General features: G+C 31.6%; 1 protein-coding gene across 1 annotated transcript; it reads left to right on the top strand.

The window, feature by feature from the left end:
* On the top strand, positions 5169 to 9483 carry LOC109330517 (bidirectional sugar transporter SWEET4). The gene is made up of 5 exons (XM_019564730.1): positions 5169 to 5477; positions 5873 to 5909; positions 8279 to 8657; positions 8805 to 8924; positions 9058 to 9483. The coding sequence occupies exons 1-5, from the start codon at positions 5435 to 5437 to the stop codon at positions 9220 to 9222; spliced, it is 744 nt and encodes a 247-aa protein (XP_019420275.1). The 5' UTR covers positions 5169 to 5434; the 3' UTR covers positions 9223 to 9483.

Below are 17364 nucleotides of genomic sequence, written 5' to 3' on the forward strand. Positions count from 1 at the left end.
AAAAAACCTTACTTAAAGTTGAGAAGATAAAAAATCTAGTGAAATTCACGAGCAGGAAAATTCGAAGGATTGGTTGCTATACACGAAAATGTAGCACAACCAAATCCTCTATTAGGAATCAAATCACAATAAATCATCTAAAAGAGGATATTAATCCTCTAGCTAGGTAATCATTTTCCCTGCCTATAATATATCACTTTCATGTTTGTTTCCTGTTGCAATGACAAACAAGGAGTTTGATTAGATTCATGTGTGTGTTGTTAGCTCCTCATTAATTGTACAAGGCTAAGATCATTTGTGGGTTCCCATCTTATGGAAGCTTCAATGGACAGATGCTTCAGCAACAAAAAAAATCAATTTCGAATTTGCATATTGCTTTTAGCTAACAATACTAAGACGAGTAAAAGTTCACATCCTTCTCTCGTACGTGGCTGTTCTTTATTATGGGCATGCATGACATATCTTTCTTCTTTCTTTTTCTTCGGTTGTAGTAAAAGAATATAAATATGTTGTTCCCTATACTTTTCTATGCTAATGATAATGAAGTAAAAAAAATTATGAAAGTTAAAATTTTTTAATTAATATATATCATATTTTAGTTGACATAAAATTACTTACAGATCAGGATTTAGGATAACATATATATGTCGTACAGTAAATCCCAATCACGGGCTCCATAATCAAAGTTGGTCGTATTTATTTGGCCGACAGTCTCACCTAACATTATCCCATCTCTTGTCTCTATATAAAAAAAAAAGAATATTTTGTAAGTTATATTACTTGTAAAATAAATTGTAGAATAAAATATAATTATTCTAGATACACCTAATCATTACATTTTCTTTAGGAAAGGTAGATAAACAATCCCTAAAACTTTTACATTTTGCAAACAGAAACAAAGATGTATCTAGAAAGAGTTGGATGAAGGGTCCAGATAATGAAACATATAAACACGTCTGTTGTGAAAAAATTTAAAAGTTTTGTAAAAAATGCTACGTATATAATTAATTGAAGAAATGTATATAAAAGAAAGCAAAAAAAACATACAAACTTTGTAAGGAAAGCATCACTTACTCCGAGAAAGTGGAGGAAAACTATTTCACATCTTAACAATTCATTTTAGGGAAATATAATAGTTAAGATCCATTTACAAATTCAAACTATTGAATTTTGTACAATGAATAATTAAGATGTAGAATAGTTTTTCTCCACTTATTCTTGGAGTAAGTGGATCATCTCTCAACTTTATATTTATACTATATATAAAGCTAAAATAAAACCATATATATTTATATTTATTCTATTTTTCCCTCAATATTTTTATTTATAAAGTAGAACCATATAATCCTAGATAACTATAATTAATATATCCGCTTTAAGTTAGATATTATAATAAATATAAAAATTATAACATGAAGTACATCCAATAAAAAACATTCTAATTATCTAAAATAAAAAATACAAATTTAATATTTAATATTATAAAATAAAAATGTGGGTCGACAAACATGAACTGTCTGTCAACACGCTAGAATATATAAAGTAAATAATATTAGAAATATATAAGATACTACATATAATTAAGTAATCATATATAAAATATGTAGAAGACTAGACCAGTATCTAAGTCAACTATCATAACAAAAATATTTATTTGTTTCAGCTATAATATCGACTAATTCATCTATAAATATATTTTTGTTTGGCTGGGGAGAGCCGAGGTTTGGAGTTGCGCGGACCGGTGTCCGTCCCATAAAAAAAACCCAGCTATTTTTTCTATCTCAATTAATTTTTAAACTCAAACCACCATTTTAATAAGTCTCAATTTGTTATATGTTGTTATCATATATATGGATTCAATTTATGCATGTTCCATGTACCCAAAAAAAAAAATGTACTAAAAGAAAATTTATGCATGTTCCATCCTAATGTCTAGGCCGAGGTGTAAGATTTGGCTCATGTGATTGTTGAGTATCAAAACCGGTTAAAACCGGTGAACCGGCCGGTATTTCACTAAACCGGCCGGTTTATACACATATTTTTTTTTTTGAAAAAAACTTAAAAACCAATTACAAGGTGACTCATCTTTCCAACTCTTCTTCAACATTTCAAGGCACATGCTTCCAAGACATACTTACATTACACATTTTGGTTCATATCATTCGTGTGTAATCAAAGTGACATTTGTGTGGAATCTTGGAGTATTGTCTGAAGATAGGATTTGGTGCAAAAATATAATATCGATATGAGACAACTTTGACTTCTAAATGTTAAAACTCCAAATTTATTTGTTTTGTAGAGTGAATTGTGAACTTGTGTCATTTATTTATATTTTGCTGTTGTTAAGTGATACTTTTGGATTGATATATGTTTTGTAATTTAAACTTTGAATTTGTTAAAGACTTAAAGTTGTTTGTTTATGTGAATTTTGAGTAGATTATGAATATGAATTATAATTTTAAGGATCTACCTATTTGAAATTTTTTGTTATAGATTTATATATATATATATATATATATATAAGTAGGTATGTCCAGTTTAACCGGCATACAGTTTAATTACTGAACTATCAGTTAAACTATTGTACCACTATACCAGTACTCTGATCGGTTTAATAACCGGTATGGTTTTAACAACACTCATAAAAAATGTTCTTCGTGTGTTGAGGTCATTAGAAAAATGTTTTCCTTTTTTTAGTCAAACCTACTTCTCATCCTAATATCTATTCCACGTTGAGACATCGGTTTTGCCCAAATCATTTCTGAATATTTTTATTTTTTAATTTGATATAGTAAAAAGTTCGCTTTGTGTAATAGTTTCATTCATTTTTTACTTAACATGTGTTTTAAATAGCTATTTTTAATAATTGTTGGTTTAAATATATATTTGATAAATTCTAATATGAAATATGAATGTGTAATATGTATTTTTTGTGTCGGTTGATAGATATTGGTAGAGTTTATTGCAAACAAATATAAGAATTAAGTACCAAAAACAAATATAAGACAGCATTTAAACTAATCTAGGAACGGAAAAACCATTCAATGCTCTAGTAATCCTGTAATACAATGGAGCATTCTGATTGATTTGGAATATGGAGTGAGATACTGTTTGGAATATGTGATCTCCATTCCTAGTAATCCTCCTACACCATACTTTATGTCATTTTTATTTTGATTGATTAAAAAAATAAAACATGAATTTAATATATATTAAATTTATATTTTCTGACAAATGGAAATAAATTGGTATATAAAGTAGTATATATCTTGGGACAAAAGATATGTTCTCATTAGGGTGTTCCAATGTTTGAGTCAAACCTTAGGAAAAGAGAAGAACCTTTTTTTTTGGTACATAGAAAACTCTATTTTGTCACGAGTGTTTTTGTTGGACTTAACTGCAACTATGTAGTCTCCAGCCATTGGGGAGTTCCAACAGATTTAGGAAGAATAGAGAGTTACAATGAGACACTACATATTGAATCAAAAAACATTAAGACAACAGTTTCATAGAACTTTTCTACCTATAAGTTCTTTCACTATTCTCCTCATATTCAATGTAAGATTTCACACTTGAGTAAACCCACAATCATCCTCAAGTATGGTACCACACACTTATAGGTCCGCTCTCCATTAAGTTCATTATGTTTCAGCTGGACCATCGACTTTGATACAACTTGTTGGACTACCGCAACTGGAGAATCTTAACCCATCAGAGAGTTCCATTGTTACCGGAGCACGAGAGTTCACAAATGAGATATCACGTTTTGAACCAGAACCTTAAGACAATAATTTCATGTGTCCTTTTCACTTATAAGCTCTTTTATTTTTCCTCTCATATCTAATATGAAGCTTCGTACTTGAATAAACTCAATAATCTCAATACCCAGACACTTTATCATAACAACACATTTCAATATTCTTTTTTTTACCTTTTATTTTAAATAGAAAACTATAGATCAATATTTAAAAAAAATTAATGTACAATTGTATAATTTTTAATAAAAAATTAGACAAAGTGATACTCTCCCTCGAAACACAGCCAAATAATTGTGTAAGAAACTCATTCAGAATGTGGACGTATAGTAGTTTCTAACTGAGATTGTGTAACATGAGGGGATTGCAATATCACAACATTATGATATGATGATTTTTTTATCAACAATAAAACCTTTATTAATAAAGAGATAAAGATTGTGATATAATGATTGTAAAATTGTATTATCCTCAATTACAATGTGATCCTAAATTAAAATACAACCACATCAAATAATATTACAAATTCAAAAATAAACTTTGATTGACAACATATTTTACAATATAATGGCCTAATCAATATGGGATAACATGTGCACAATCACTTCATCGTACTAGTTATAATCATGGTGACAACGGTAGTTTAATTGAAAACCATGGCGTATATGTTTATTTGTAAAAATTGTTAGGATAGCTAAGCTCAAAGTATCAGAAGTGATCTTGATAATACATTTGATTCTAAACATTTAATATAGTGATATAAGACTATGTTAAATCCCAAAACACAAAAAAAAAATATTTGATTCAAAACCAAAAGGTGTTATTTATAAAGTTCTTTATTTATTCTTTAACTTATTTATTTATTGCTAAATATTGCACTACATCACCATACCACTCACATTTGAACAACAAGAAATACAAGAATATAGCTATTAAGAAATTTAATAGCATCTTCTCCCCACAGGGAGAACATAGTTTTTGTTTTTTACTTTTAACAATAAAAGTTAGAGGATTCAGTTACTTTGGGAGTAAATTTAAAAGATTTACTCTATCTCTTTACTATTAATTTTAGGAAAATTTAATAGTTTATGTTTACTTATTAATTCAGATTATTATATTTCTCTAGAATTGATGTCTATAACGTAGAGTAAGTCTTTTAAATTTACAGTTGGAATAAGTGGATCCCAGTATATATAAAAGTATAATATTGCTTTTACTTTTAATAGCACTCCTTGTTACCGAAGAAGATCTATACTAGATGGTGTTAGGCTGGCGGCATCGAAGAAGTCATCACTAACAACAGAAAACGACTAGACTAGTCAATGAAGGAAAAGACTAACTCATGTTCTCTATATATCTCTTATCCCTTTTGCCCTATTTAATAAGCTAGCTTTCACAACATTTTTCCAGGTGTAGCTACGAGTTATTCATCCAAATACATGTCATGCATATGATCAACCAAATTCAGATACGGCCAAACTGCATGCATTTAGTTTCATTTAAAATTGTATATATATGAAGCTACTTCACCTAGTCCTTTTTATCTTGCTATTGCGTCACATTTCATTCACTCACGTTGTAGTTACTGTCAAAATCTCTCTCATTCTCTGTTTCTTTCTCTGTCATCTCAACTTTATAGCTGTTCAGCCATTCACTTTTTCAGATTTCAGCAACGAAACATGACTACAACAGATATTGCTCGAACAGTTGTTGGCATCATAGGTACTTTTATCTTCCTCTTATCCTCATCTCATCAAATAAATAGAAATACATGTTTGAAATAGAAAGTTCAGAATCATCTCATAAATATATTTTATAACTCCCGAATATTCTATTTCTTTTCTTTACACTCCAAAACTCAACGGATAATAAAGGTTTGTTTGAAAGTTGGATTTTGGAAGAGAATGAAGAAAATGAAAGGAAATAAAAGACTTTAAAACTATGAAATATACTTGTAAAATGACAACACTTTCATTTTCTTTTTTCTTCCCTCTAAAACTCAAATGACAAACAATTGCCTTATTTAAATGTTCATATGAATATGAAATAATATTGTATATTTTTTTTCACTCTTGTTGGTCTCATTTTTCATCATTCTCCTAACTTCTGAATTTCAGGAAATATCATTTCGGGTTTCCTGTTCTTGTCTCCCATGTAAGCTTGCTCTTCATCACTCTTGTCCTTTTTTACCAATCTATGTCTTTTACCCACCATAAAATGTAAATATGACAAAAAAGTGTAATTAAAAACCATAATGATATAAAAATTAAAAACTCTTAGAAATTATCTAACCAAGATAAATTTATCACTTAAGTGGTCTCTCTTACAAATTAAAAACCAGGAATAATTGCACACTAATGCATTGAGAGAACAAAAAAGATAAGAGAAAGAAGAAGTCCAGAAAGAAATAGGTGAGAAGATGATTGAACTTTATTGTTTAGTATGGAAGAAAAAATGAAAACAAGAGAAGAGAAGTAAGAGTTTAACTTTTTCTCTTGATTTGATCAGATAGAAAATGTGAAGAGATAAATATTTTTTCTAAAATTTACTTGAGATAAACTATTTCTTTGTCAAGCTACAAGCATTCTCCATGGTAGGTAAATGTAATCGAGCTAAAAACATCCAGAGTACCACGTGACATGTTCTCCTAATTGGAGATTTTTCTATAAATAAGACTCAAACTCAAATAAAAGGTAACAAAATATTTATCACTTAGAATCAATTACTCGATGGTCTTGGCATTAAATATGAATCTACAAATGACTTTTATAATGGCCATCACCCTTGATTCTCTCCCTATTTTCTTTTGATTTTGGGATAACTTATCACATAAGTCAAGATCCTCTCTAATATCGATGAGGAAAGCAGTAGAGAAAACCAAAGAAAAAGTAAAGTGTCATAACATTTATATCATTTTGTTTATATTGATATAACATTTTACCCTTAAAATTACATACAAAACACACAACTCTCCTCTCCGGTATTCAAGAGATCGTGGTACAAACCACATATCTCTTATGTCCTTCTCCATTTTGTCCTTTACCAAACAAAAGGAGTTTACCTCATTCTTCATAGATTCTCTCATCTCAATCTCTTCTCAAAATCTTTCCTACTAAGTACAACTTAAAAATATTACACTATATAAGTATTTTCTTCTTTTCAAGAAATAAAATGAAATTAGGAATGTTAAAATTAATATCTTTTTCGTCACAAACATATAATTCATTTAGATTATATATGTCAATTTCATTTTATCAAAAAAATTGTGTTTGAGTATGGAAAAAAACTTCGGCTAAAAGAACTAGCCTCGTCATATTGTTCATATTTATTGATGAAATAAGGTTGCTCCTTGAAGGATACATATGATCTTAAAAAAAATGAACTCTTCTTATGCTATTATCTAAGAGTAGTGCCATGCAAAAATATGATGCAAAATATCATTATTATCTACTGAATAGAATTTCAATGAGCTTTCTATTCACTTTAATTACTTTAGTTTTAATTGATGAGTTTAGAGGGGAAAGAAAAAAAAACTCCATAAAAAGAGATTTTTGTATGCAGTTGTAGATTGAAAGAAACAAATTGAACAGATTATATACTATTTTTTTTGCAAGTCTGGCCACTTTTGATAATTTTTCTTATACAGAAAGAAAATGAAGGGGGAATAAAGAGGAGATATTTCCCTGCAATTCCCATAACACACACACACATATATATATATATATATATGCACCTATTTTCATTAATTTTATTAGAACGTTTGTTGCGCATTTTTTAAGGCGTCAAACAATTGTATGAACTCATTCTCCTCTCCTTTCTATGAATATAATTGTAATTATTTTTCTTTTGAGTTAAGAAAATTGAACCAAACATGTTACATGTCCTTATATTTAAAAAAAAAGTATGCACAAGAGTTTTTACATTATTGTTGCATAATCAATCATTGACTTTTACATAAAAATAATACAAATGAATAGTATATGATACATTGATTGTGTATAAATCTTTATATTATCTATACATATATATTACATCCTATATTTTTTATATAACAAAATCAAATAATCAAATAACAAAATAAATCATCTTTTCAATGGATGATAACAAAAAGTAAAAATCACGGACGTGATTATGATAAAACTTTATTTATAAAGGTAAAGTTCACTTTGTATGCTCTGCATCCATTAAAAGAATTGATAAAGGTAAAATTCAGCTCGGGTGAACCTATGATGCAAAAGAAATTTACTAAACAACAAAGACCATGTGTGAATCCATAGGTTTCAGGACATTCTTTACATTTTTAATTAATAAAACATTAGCATAGAATAAATTAGAAACTTTCACTAAATTTTGTCAACACCAGCCTACATATGTTATTACTTATTACTCCTTATTTTCGCAATTGAGTTGCAAATTTTGGCCTAACCAAAGCATTAAAAATTATACCCATTACCCAAAAAAAGCATAACTATTGGCTCATGTACTGAATAGTTCATGTGCCTTCTCTAAATACAACTATGCAGGCCAACTTTTGTGGCAATTTGCAAGAGAGGATCAGTGGAGCAATACTCTCCAGCACCATACCTTGCAACACTTGTGAACTGCATGGTTTGGACTCTCTATGGTCTACCCATGGTGCACCCACACAGCCTGCTGGTCGTGACCATAAACGGCTCGGGGTGTGTCATTGAGCTCATCTATGTGACCCTCTTCTTGATCTACTCAGACCACGGCAAAAGGGTCAAGGTGTTCCTGTTGCTCCTGTTGGAACTAATTTTCATCATAGCTCTCACAGCTATCACATTAACACTGGCTCACACGACTAAGAAACGCTCTGCAATTGTTGGAACTATATGCATTGTCTTCAACATTATGATGTATGCTTCACCCTTGGCTGTAATGGTCAGTAATCATTCATTCTCCAACTAAACCAATATGGTTATTTATTCAAGCTTTAATTAATAGTTAATCTATATGACATTGCATTACCACCATAGACAATGCAAATCTTGGGTTTTTTATGCATCAATTGATTTTACCATGGTGCAGAAATTGGTGATCACGACAAAAAGCGTGGAGTACATGCCACTGTTCATCTCTATCGCCTCCTTTGGGAATGGTGTGGCATGGACGACTTATGCTCTCATCCGTTTCGATCCATTCATCACTGTAAATATAAATTTAATTTCATGATTTTCTCTTCTGTTCTCTGGTTTAATCATACAATCAAATGACAAAATCACTATAAAGTGAAGGAATAACCTATTGGTATGTTGGGCTATATATCTTGCACAATTGACAGGTACCAAATGGGATTGGGACTTTGTTTGCAGTGGCACAGCTGATTCTGTATGCAAACTATTACAAGTCGACCAAGCGACAAATAGCGGCCAGGAAAGGCAACATAGAGATGGATCTGTCCCAAGTGGTTGGTAATGATGGCCAAGAAACTAAGCCAAGTTACTGATCATGGTAAATTATGGATGGTGTAAGGGAATTGTCTACCCTCTCATCTCATGATTATTATTGTCATCGAACTCCTATTTTATCCCCTATCGTTTTCCAACTTTGTAATTTTTCGGTTTTTCTGTGGCATGTTCATCATTGCTTGAAGCAATGTTTCTAGTTCATTAAGCCAGACCTTCCTCTTGCATACATCGTCATGTAACAAGAAGGTCCACAACACACCAGCCACGAAAATTTAAACTTCTGAATATCTTCTTATTTACGTCAGATGGCCTCTTATATCTATCACAGAACACATAAAATAACCAACAAAATGAGTCTTTGTTAATAACAGTATTAGGTTAACGATTTAAGCAGATACTTTCTCCCCTGCAATTGAGATTATAAGGCTGAACCGCAAGACAGCAAATAAAGCACAACATAAGAGTAATTTAAAGTCAGAATGAGCCTCAGTAATCATTGCATAACCTGATAGGAGCCAGGGTGGTAAATAAGGAGATACAACAGCTTCAAATTTTGCGGGAATAAACCTTTTCAGAAGAATAGAATCGATACACCTATTGCGAAAGAACCTGCTGCTACCCAAGGGCTTAAACGTTCACCTGCACCAAATGTCAATATAAAAGTAGTTAATTACCAACAACATGCATTGAACATTGTTGAGGCCCTGTGCAAAATGAGAACAAGAATTTAGCTGCCCGTTCTTCGAGAAATTAAAAGTATAGAAACTAACCTATTCTAGCAGCCTTCCAGAAGAATCCCCGAAACCTGCAAGTAGGATAGTAAAGCAAGTTTATGAGCATCTGAAAAACTTACCAGCAAAGCAAATTTGACTAATTTAAATTGAAGCAGAAAAAGAAAACTGATCATTAATGCATAAATGAACCAAAGCCATAAGAAGATAGAAACAGAGAAACAAAAATCCAAGATGAAACTCTTGCATATTTAATGTTATTTGTGTGCAAATACACAACTCAAATGTAACCATCCTTTATATACAGATCCAGGATGAGAGACTGGTGGTATAAAAGTCATTCCTCAATGGTTTGTTGGAAGAGGTGAAAATACTGAGAAAGATTTTAAGAGCTGTAGAAAGTTTTGAGCACAGCCATAACTTATATCAAGGATAAGTGAAAAGAAAATAAGAATACATAGTTATACAGCATTGCACAACTATAGATAAATTAGTGATAGATAAATATGTATTTTTAAAATTCTCTCTTCATTAAAATTCCTCTCGTTTATATGGCATCCAAACAAGGGTGGAGAAAATTGTTTTCTATTTCACTCATTCTATAAGTCCACAGATTCAATTTCTTCGCCTATCGAGTATCACAGTGATGCCTAAAAATCTATAATGTTGTGTTTGGATGAAGCATTTTAAAATTTAAGGAAAATTCAAAATACAAAGAAATGCATTAATTCAATTTCCCTTCATATGTCAATTTTTTGTTTGCTTCATTATTTGAAAAGTTAGAATTTCAATACCAAATTTTTCAAAAACTATTTAAACATCATATAATATGCGTTGAATTGATGTTGAAAAGAGAGAAATTTGCAGAAGCCGCAAAAAATGAAGATAGACGTTCAAGATACTAAATGTGTGCCCTGTGAGGCAGTCCCAGAAACTGTCAGTCATTTATACTTCCTATGTGCCTATTCTGAGGAACAATATCTATAATTGGCTGGGCATAAATGGTTGGCCAAGATCTTTTCGCAGGCGACCGAGGCGGCTAATACACAAATCAAGCAAGTGGGGCTTTACAAACAAAATAGTGTCCTCATGTGTTGCAGCAGGTGTGTATATGATTTTGCAGCAAAGCAATAGCAGGATTCCAACAAAAAGCTAACACGGTGGAGGAAATTTTCAACAGCATCAAGGAAATTGTTCAAGTTAAATTGAGATTTATGAATCCTAAAAGGAAGACTAACTTTGATAAGCTGCTCTTTGATAGGATACTTTGATAGTAGAGTTGGTTAGTTTTTCAATGTTGTAACTATTTTATTCATACTAAGATAAACACCATCACTTGAAACCATTTCAATTTCTATTTCATCTTCTCTCCTTGATTTGATTTTGCACGGGAATTAGTTTCACATCCATAAGCTAGAAAAAAGCAATGGAAGAAATGTTTCCAATTTAAACATCAATGAAGTCAATCTATCTGACTCGCATGGTGATGGCATGAACTTCCATATTTTTTCTGCCAGCAAATTCTTTATTTTGGGCAACAAGCTATCTGAATACAATTCTCTGGAAATTTAAAAATCCTTTTATCAGTTATCCAAACTGACACATTTTGAGATGCAACATTTTAAATCCTTAGAAAGAATATGTTCCACCCTCAAAATGCTTCATCCAAGCACTACTTCACGTATTCTGTGAAAAATGCCCAACTAAAAGAAATATATCTCATTCATTACCTAGTTTAATACCAACCAAAACAGGATACAGCTTTGCATAAGCTGATCAGATTATCATGAACATAACCGGATCAACATTTTACACAAAGTTCATTTGGTAGAGATAAGACGAACGAATAAGTGCACAAACAGATCCAAGAGACAGTCTTCCTAGAAACAACATTTGCATTCCTCTTGTTTCTTCTCCCATACAAAGCCTAATGGATCATCTAGTTTTTAAATTGCACTCCACAACCACAATTGCAGCCACAATATCGCACTTTTGAGAATCTCCACAATGACATCATGACCAATCATCTGCATTTTCTTCCAATTTTCCACAATCACGATAAACACAACATAACCGCAACCACAATTGCGACCACAATATTGCGCTTTTGGGAGTCTCCGTAGTGACATCGCAACCAATCAGCCACATTTTCTCCCAATTTCCACAATCACGATAAACGTAGCGTAACCTAAACCGTAATTGCAGCCACAACATTGCATTTTTGGGAGTCTCCGCAATGACATTGCAACCAATCAGCTGCATTTTCTCCCAATTTTCCACAATCGCGATAAACACAACATAACCGCAACTACAATTGTGGCCACAATATTGCACTTTTGGGAGTCTCTGCAATGACACCACGACCAATCAATCACATTTTCTCCCAATTTTCCACAATTGGGACAAACGCAACATAACCTTAACTATAATTGCGGCCACAACATTGCGCTTTTGAGAGTCTCCGCAATGACGTAGCCACCGATCAGCCGTATTTTCTCACAATTTTCCACAATCGCGATAAACGCAGCATAACCGCTCCCACAATTTAAAACACCAGGCCCATCTAACAATGCAGAAAAAATAATTATAAAGTTCCCGTTGAGTGTCATTTTAAAGCGCTTAAAAAATCATATTTTCACCGTAGAATGAAGTACTTCAATACAGCCACATTATGAAAAACTTTGGTAATGGTCTTAAAAATGAAAACAATAATTCAATTTTTTATATATATTCTAAAATTAAAATACCCGGTTTTATGTCGGAGGATAGCAGGGAACTGAATCTTGAAAAAGGTACAGGTACAAATGAAGAGCAACACCACCGTCAGAAACGAGTGAAAATTAAAAAGAGCTGACTACAATTCAAGTAAAATTAAAAAACAAAATCAGCAATGATAAGAAGGAAATGAAAATTTTGAGTTAGAAACAAAAGAAATAGGCCAATACCATATCTGTGTATGTGGAAAGTTTAGTGCAAGTTATGGAGATTGTTGTGTTGGGAAATCGATTGGATCTGTGAGGAATTAAGGGTTACGTGAAGCTTCTTTGTATTCTAAAGTTACATGAATGATAAATAGATTAATAACTTGCATTTGCGTCTTTAGTGTAGAGGATCAAAAAGTGAGTCGGCTCAAGTCCAAGTCGCAAGAGGACATCGATCAAACGTCGCCGTTTTTCTCATTGAATGCCAACTTGATTTTAGAGGCATTAGGTTTTTGGAGCCATTTCTTTTTTTTTTACACTTATTATTTTTGGTAACATATCTTCTCATATACCAATCTCAATAAAAACATATAACCAATGTTATGAATCTCTAATTGGACATCAATTTGGACTAGGTTTTGTATAAGTTCTAACTGGTTTAACCGGTTAGACCGTTCGGTTTGACCGTACGACATCATAATATCATATATAATTATATTATAAAATTAATTAAAATTTTATAATAATTAAATAAGTGAATAATTATTTTATCAATATCATGTTTTGCATTAAGCATACACATAAATCAAAATAAAAGTATATCAAACAAGTTTAAGTCTTACATAATTAAAATTATAAATCAAAACACAACTATCTCATATAGAGATTAAATATTCTAATTCATCCAACTATCATTATCTTCATTAGATCCTAAATTGACATTGTCAGTTAGAGATGTAGTTTGAGTTTAAGTATCTATATCTTTTTGAGGAAAAGAGTCCAAATTAAGCTCACCATCAATAGTAACAATTCGTTCTTCAACAATACCTACAAATGAGAGTCCAAATTAGATTATTTTGTAGAACAATTAGAAAAATGTTGCACATTATAATATGTGATGTAAACTAAGGGGGACAACCTATGATTTGTGGAGGACAATCTTAAAATTAGGAGAGCCACTTGAAGTTCATATTCTTGGAAGAAAATTATGATAGTTTTTAGTTTATTTATTTGTTTGCTTAAGTAATAAATGAGAATTTATTCTCATGTAGACTTAAGAATAAATTGATTAAATCAATGGAGATAAAATTAAGAGGTTGGACAGCTACAATCAAGGATTCAAGTAAAGATAGATTTGTTTTGACCAACAACTTAGCCAAACATTATCTTTTCAACAAATCAACCAGATTGAATTAGGTCTTATCTATTTGATAATTTAGGATTTTAAATTTCATTATCTTCACAGTATCTTAGAATTAGTTAGGATTTTAGTTTGCATCTCAGATTTGATTAAATAGGATATTATCTTAGGATTAGCCAAGGCAGATTGCCTATTTACAGCTTTGGCTTATTCATTAAAAAAGTAAGTTTAATTTTGAGAAAACTTTGTGTTTATTTTAGTTGAGAGAATTCTCCTAAAAACCTCCGTTGTTGACTGTAGCCATCATTTATGAATTCTTATCAAGCTTCCTAGCTTGTGGCGAATAACAATAGTTTATCAAGCTTTCTTGCTTGTGGCACTTCCCCATTCTAATCTTTTCCATTTCCCTCACCAAAACAACCCTAAATTCCCCATCATTCACCAAAACTAAATTACAACTTAAAAAACTCAAGACATCAAGCTAAAACGATCCTAATTATAAGGCAGCCTCCTTGAGGTTGTCATCAAGTGGTCATCAGAGCTAGTTTTGGCTTGAAACCCAAGTCATGACCGATGAGGCCAACCAAAGAACAAACATCTTCCATTCTAGGTGTTTGGTCCAAGGAAACATCTGCCTATTAAGTATTGATGGTGGTTGTACTAACATGGTTAGTTCAAGATTAGTTTCAAAACTAAACCTTGTGAGTAGACCACATCCCACTCCTTACCAACTACAATGGTTAAGTGAGATTGGGGAGATAATTGTGAACCAGCAAGTGGAGATTCCCTTTTCAATAGGAAAATATGAAGATGTAGTTCTTTGTGATTTGGTTTACATGAAGACCAACCATATACGTTTGGGTCGCCCATGGCAAATGGACAAGAGAACTAGCCATGATGAATTCTCAAACAAGTACACATTTTTTCACCAAAATCGAAAGATGGTGTTATGTCACTTATCTCCTACACAAGTGATTGAGGATCAAAGGTCTTTGAAAAATAAAATTGAGGTGGAGAGAAAGGAAAATCTGTGCAAAATTGAGAGTAAAAAGAAAACCGAGGAGAAAATAGTCTTTGGAAAAAAGAGGAAGATTAGTGAAGAGTAGGGAAATTTCCCTACAAAAAAAGTAAGGTTGAGATTGTTTTGGGTCCAAAATAGCCCCTACCCTCACTCTAGGGTGGAAATTTTTTGTTTACCACTAATAACTCTCTGTCTAGTTTAGTTCAAATTGTTTTGCAAGACATTGGAGTAATCTTCCTCAAAGAAGAAGCACATGATCATCCAACCTTATGGGGGTTGACTTTTACATTGGTCAAATTGTTCCTATAGATGTGATGAGGACAAGCTATGAAGACTCAACTCTTATGTTATATTTTAAAGATGCACGTTTTTTACCAATAAAGATCATGGGTGTTTACCTTATTGCTAGATTATTCATCAAGGGTATAACCAATGATGAATATGTGGAGAGTTGGTTCCAACAATCCACAAAGGTGGTATTTGATCCAGGAGGTGATGGTACCTCAAATTTGAGGACAAATTCTTTTCAAGAAGGAGGGTATGATGTAAACCAAGGGGGGCAACCTATGATTTGCGGAGGACAATCTTAAAATTAGGAGAGCCACTTGAAGTTCATATTATTGGAAGGAAATTATGATAGTTTTTAGTTTATTTATTTGTTTGCTTATGTAATAAATGAGAATTTATTCTCATGTAGACTTAGGAATAAATTGATTAAATCAAAGGAGATAAAGTCAAAAGGTTGGACAGCTACAATCAAGGATTCAAGTAAAGATAGATTTGTTTTGACCAACAACTTAGCCAAACATTAACTTTTTTAAAAACCAACCAGATTGGATTAGATCTTATCTATTTGATAATTTAGGATTTTAAATTTCATTATGTTCACATTATCTTAGGATTAGTTAGGATTTCAGTTTGCATTTCAGATTTGATTAAATATGATATTATCTTTTAGTATTCAAAGATAATTAGGATTTTGTCTTTAGTATCTTTAGTTTATATCAGCCAAGGCAGATTGCCTATTTATAGCTTTGACTTATTCATTAATAAAGCAAGTTTAATTTTGAGAAAACCTTGTATTTATTTTAGTTGAGAGAATTCTCCTAAAAACCTCCATTGTTGGCTGTGGCCACCATTGATGAATTCTTATCAAGCTTCCTAGCTTGTGGCGAATAACACTAGCTTATCAAGCATTCTTGCTTGTGGCGCTTCCCCCCTTCTAATCTTTTCCATTTCCCTCACCTAAATAACCCCAAATTCCTCATCATTCACCAAAACCGAATCACAACTTAAAAAGCTCAAGATTTCAAGCTAAAACGATCCTAATTCTAAGGCAGCCCCCTTGAGGTTGTCATCAAGATGTTCAAAACAAACCTTCATCATCCTTGGGTAAATCAAGTATTGGATTTGATAAGTCATAATAGAACATTTTTTCTATATCATCATAATCTATCAATGAAGTTTCTTCTTCTTCTTCTTCTTCTTCTTCTTCTTCTTCTTCTTCCTTCTTCCTTCTTCCTTCTTCCTTCTTCCTTCTTCCTTCTTCCTTCTTCCTTCTTCCTTCTTCCTTCTTCCTTCTTCCTTCTTCCTTCTTCCTTCTTCCTTCTTCCTTCTTCCTTCTTCCTTCTTCCTTCTTCCTTCTTCCTTCTTCCTTCTTCCTTCTTCCTTCTTCCTTCTTCCTTCTTCCTTCTTCCTTCTTCCTTCTTCCTTCTTCCTTCTTCCTTCTTCCTTCATTTTATTAATCACCCTATAATTCCAACAAATATGATATATCAATACAAATCAGAAGTTACATAGTAATCATTAAAAGTTAAGTTAAAAATAAACATGTTTTGTAAGCCAAAGTTATAGTGCACATAGACTAGATCATTTAATCTTCTATGCTCCAATTTATTCCTCTTCCTTGTATGTATTTTCTCAAATACACTCCAATTTCTTTCACAACCATAAGAAGATGATGTTTGGCTCAAATTTTTAATAGCTAATTGGGATACCATAGGAGCACTAAATCCAAATTGTGACACCATTGAAATAAAAAAAATCACAAAGAATTAGTATGTCATTAAAGTATTACACTTGTACATAATATTTCAATAAATTGAAAAATTAAAATCTTACCCGGTCGTAAATGTTTAACTGTTTCGATTGTCATTGTATTGCCAAAACTCTCAATTTTATCATGATAGAGGCAACTCTGTTTAAAAAACTCAGTCATGCTTGTGGTAAATTTTGCTTGTAAAAAATCAAGTCAACCTTGTTGAACCTCTGGTTTGATACAAAAGTTGTCCTTATCATAATAAAAAATTGGATTAAAAAAGTAGGCAACACAATATAATTTTTTTGAAGTTGTTTATCTCATCTTT

This window comes from Lupinus angustifolius, chromosome LG17 (genome assembly GCF_001865875.1).
Source record: "Lupinus angustifolius cultivar Tanjil chromosome LG17, LupAngTanjil_v1.0, whole genome shotgun sequence".
NCBI classification, from domain to species: domain Eukaryota; kingdom Viridiplantae; phylum Streptophyta; class Magnoliopsida; order Fabales; family Fabaceae; genus Lupinus; species Lupinus angustifolius.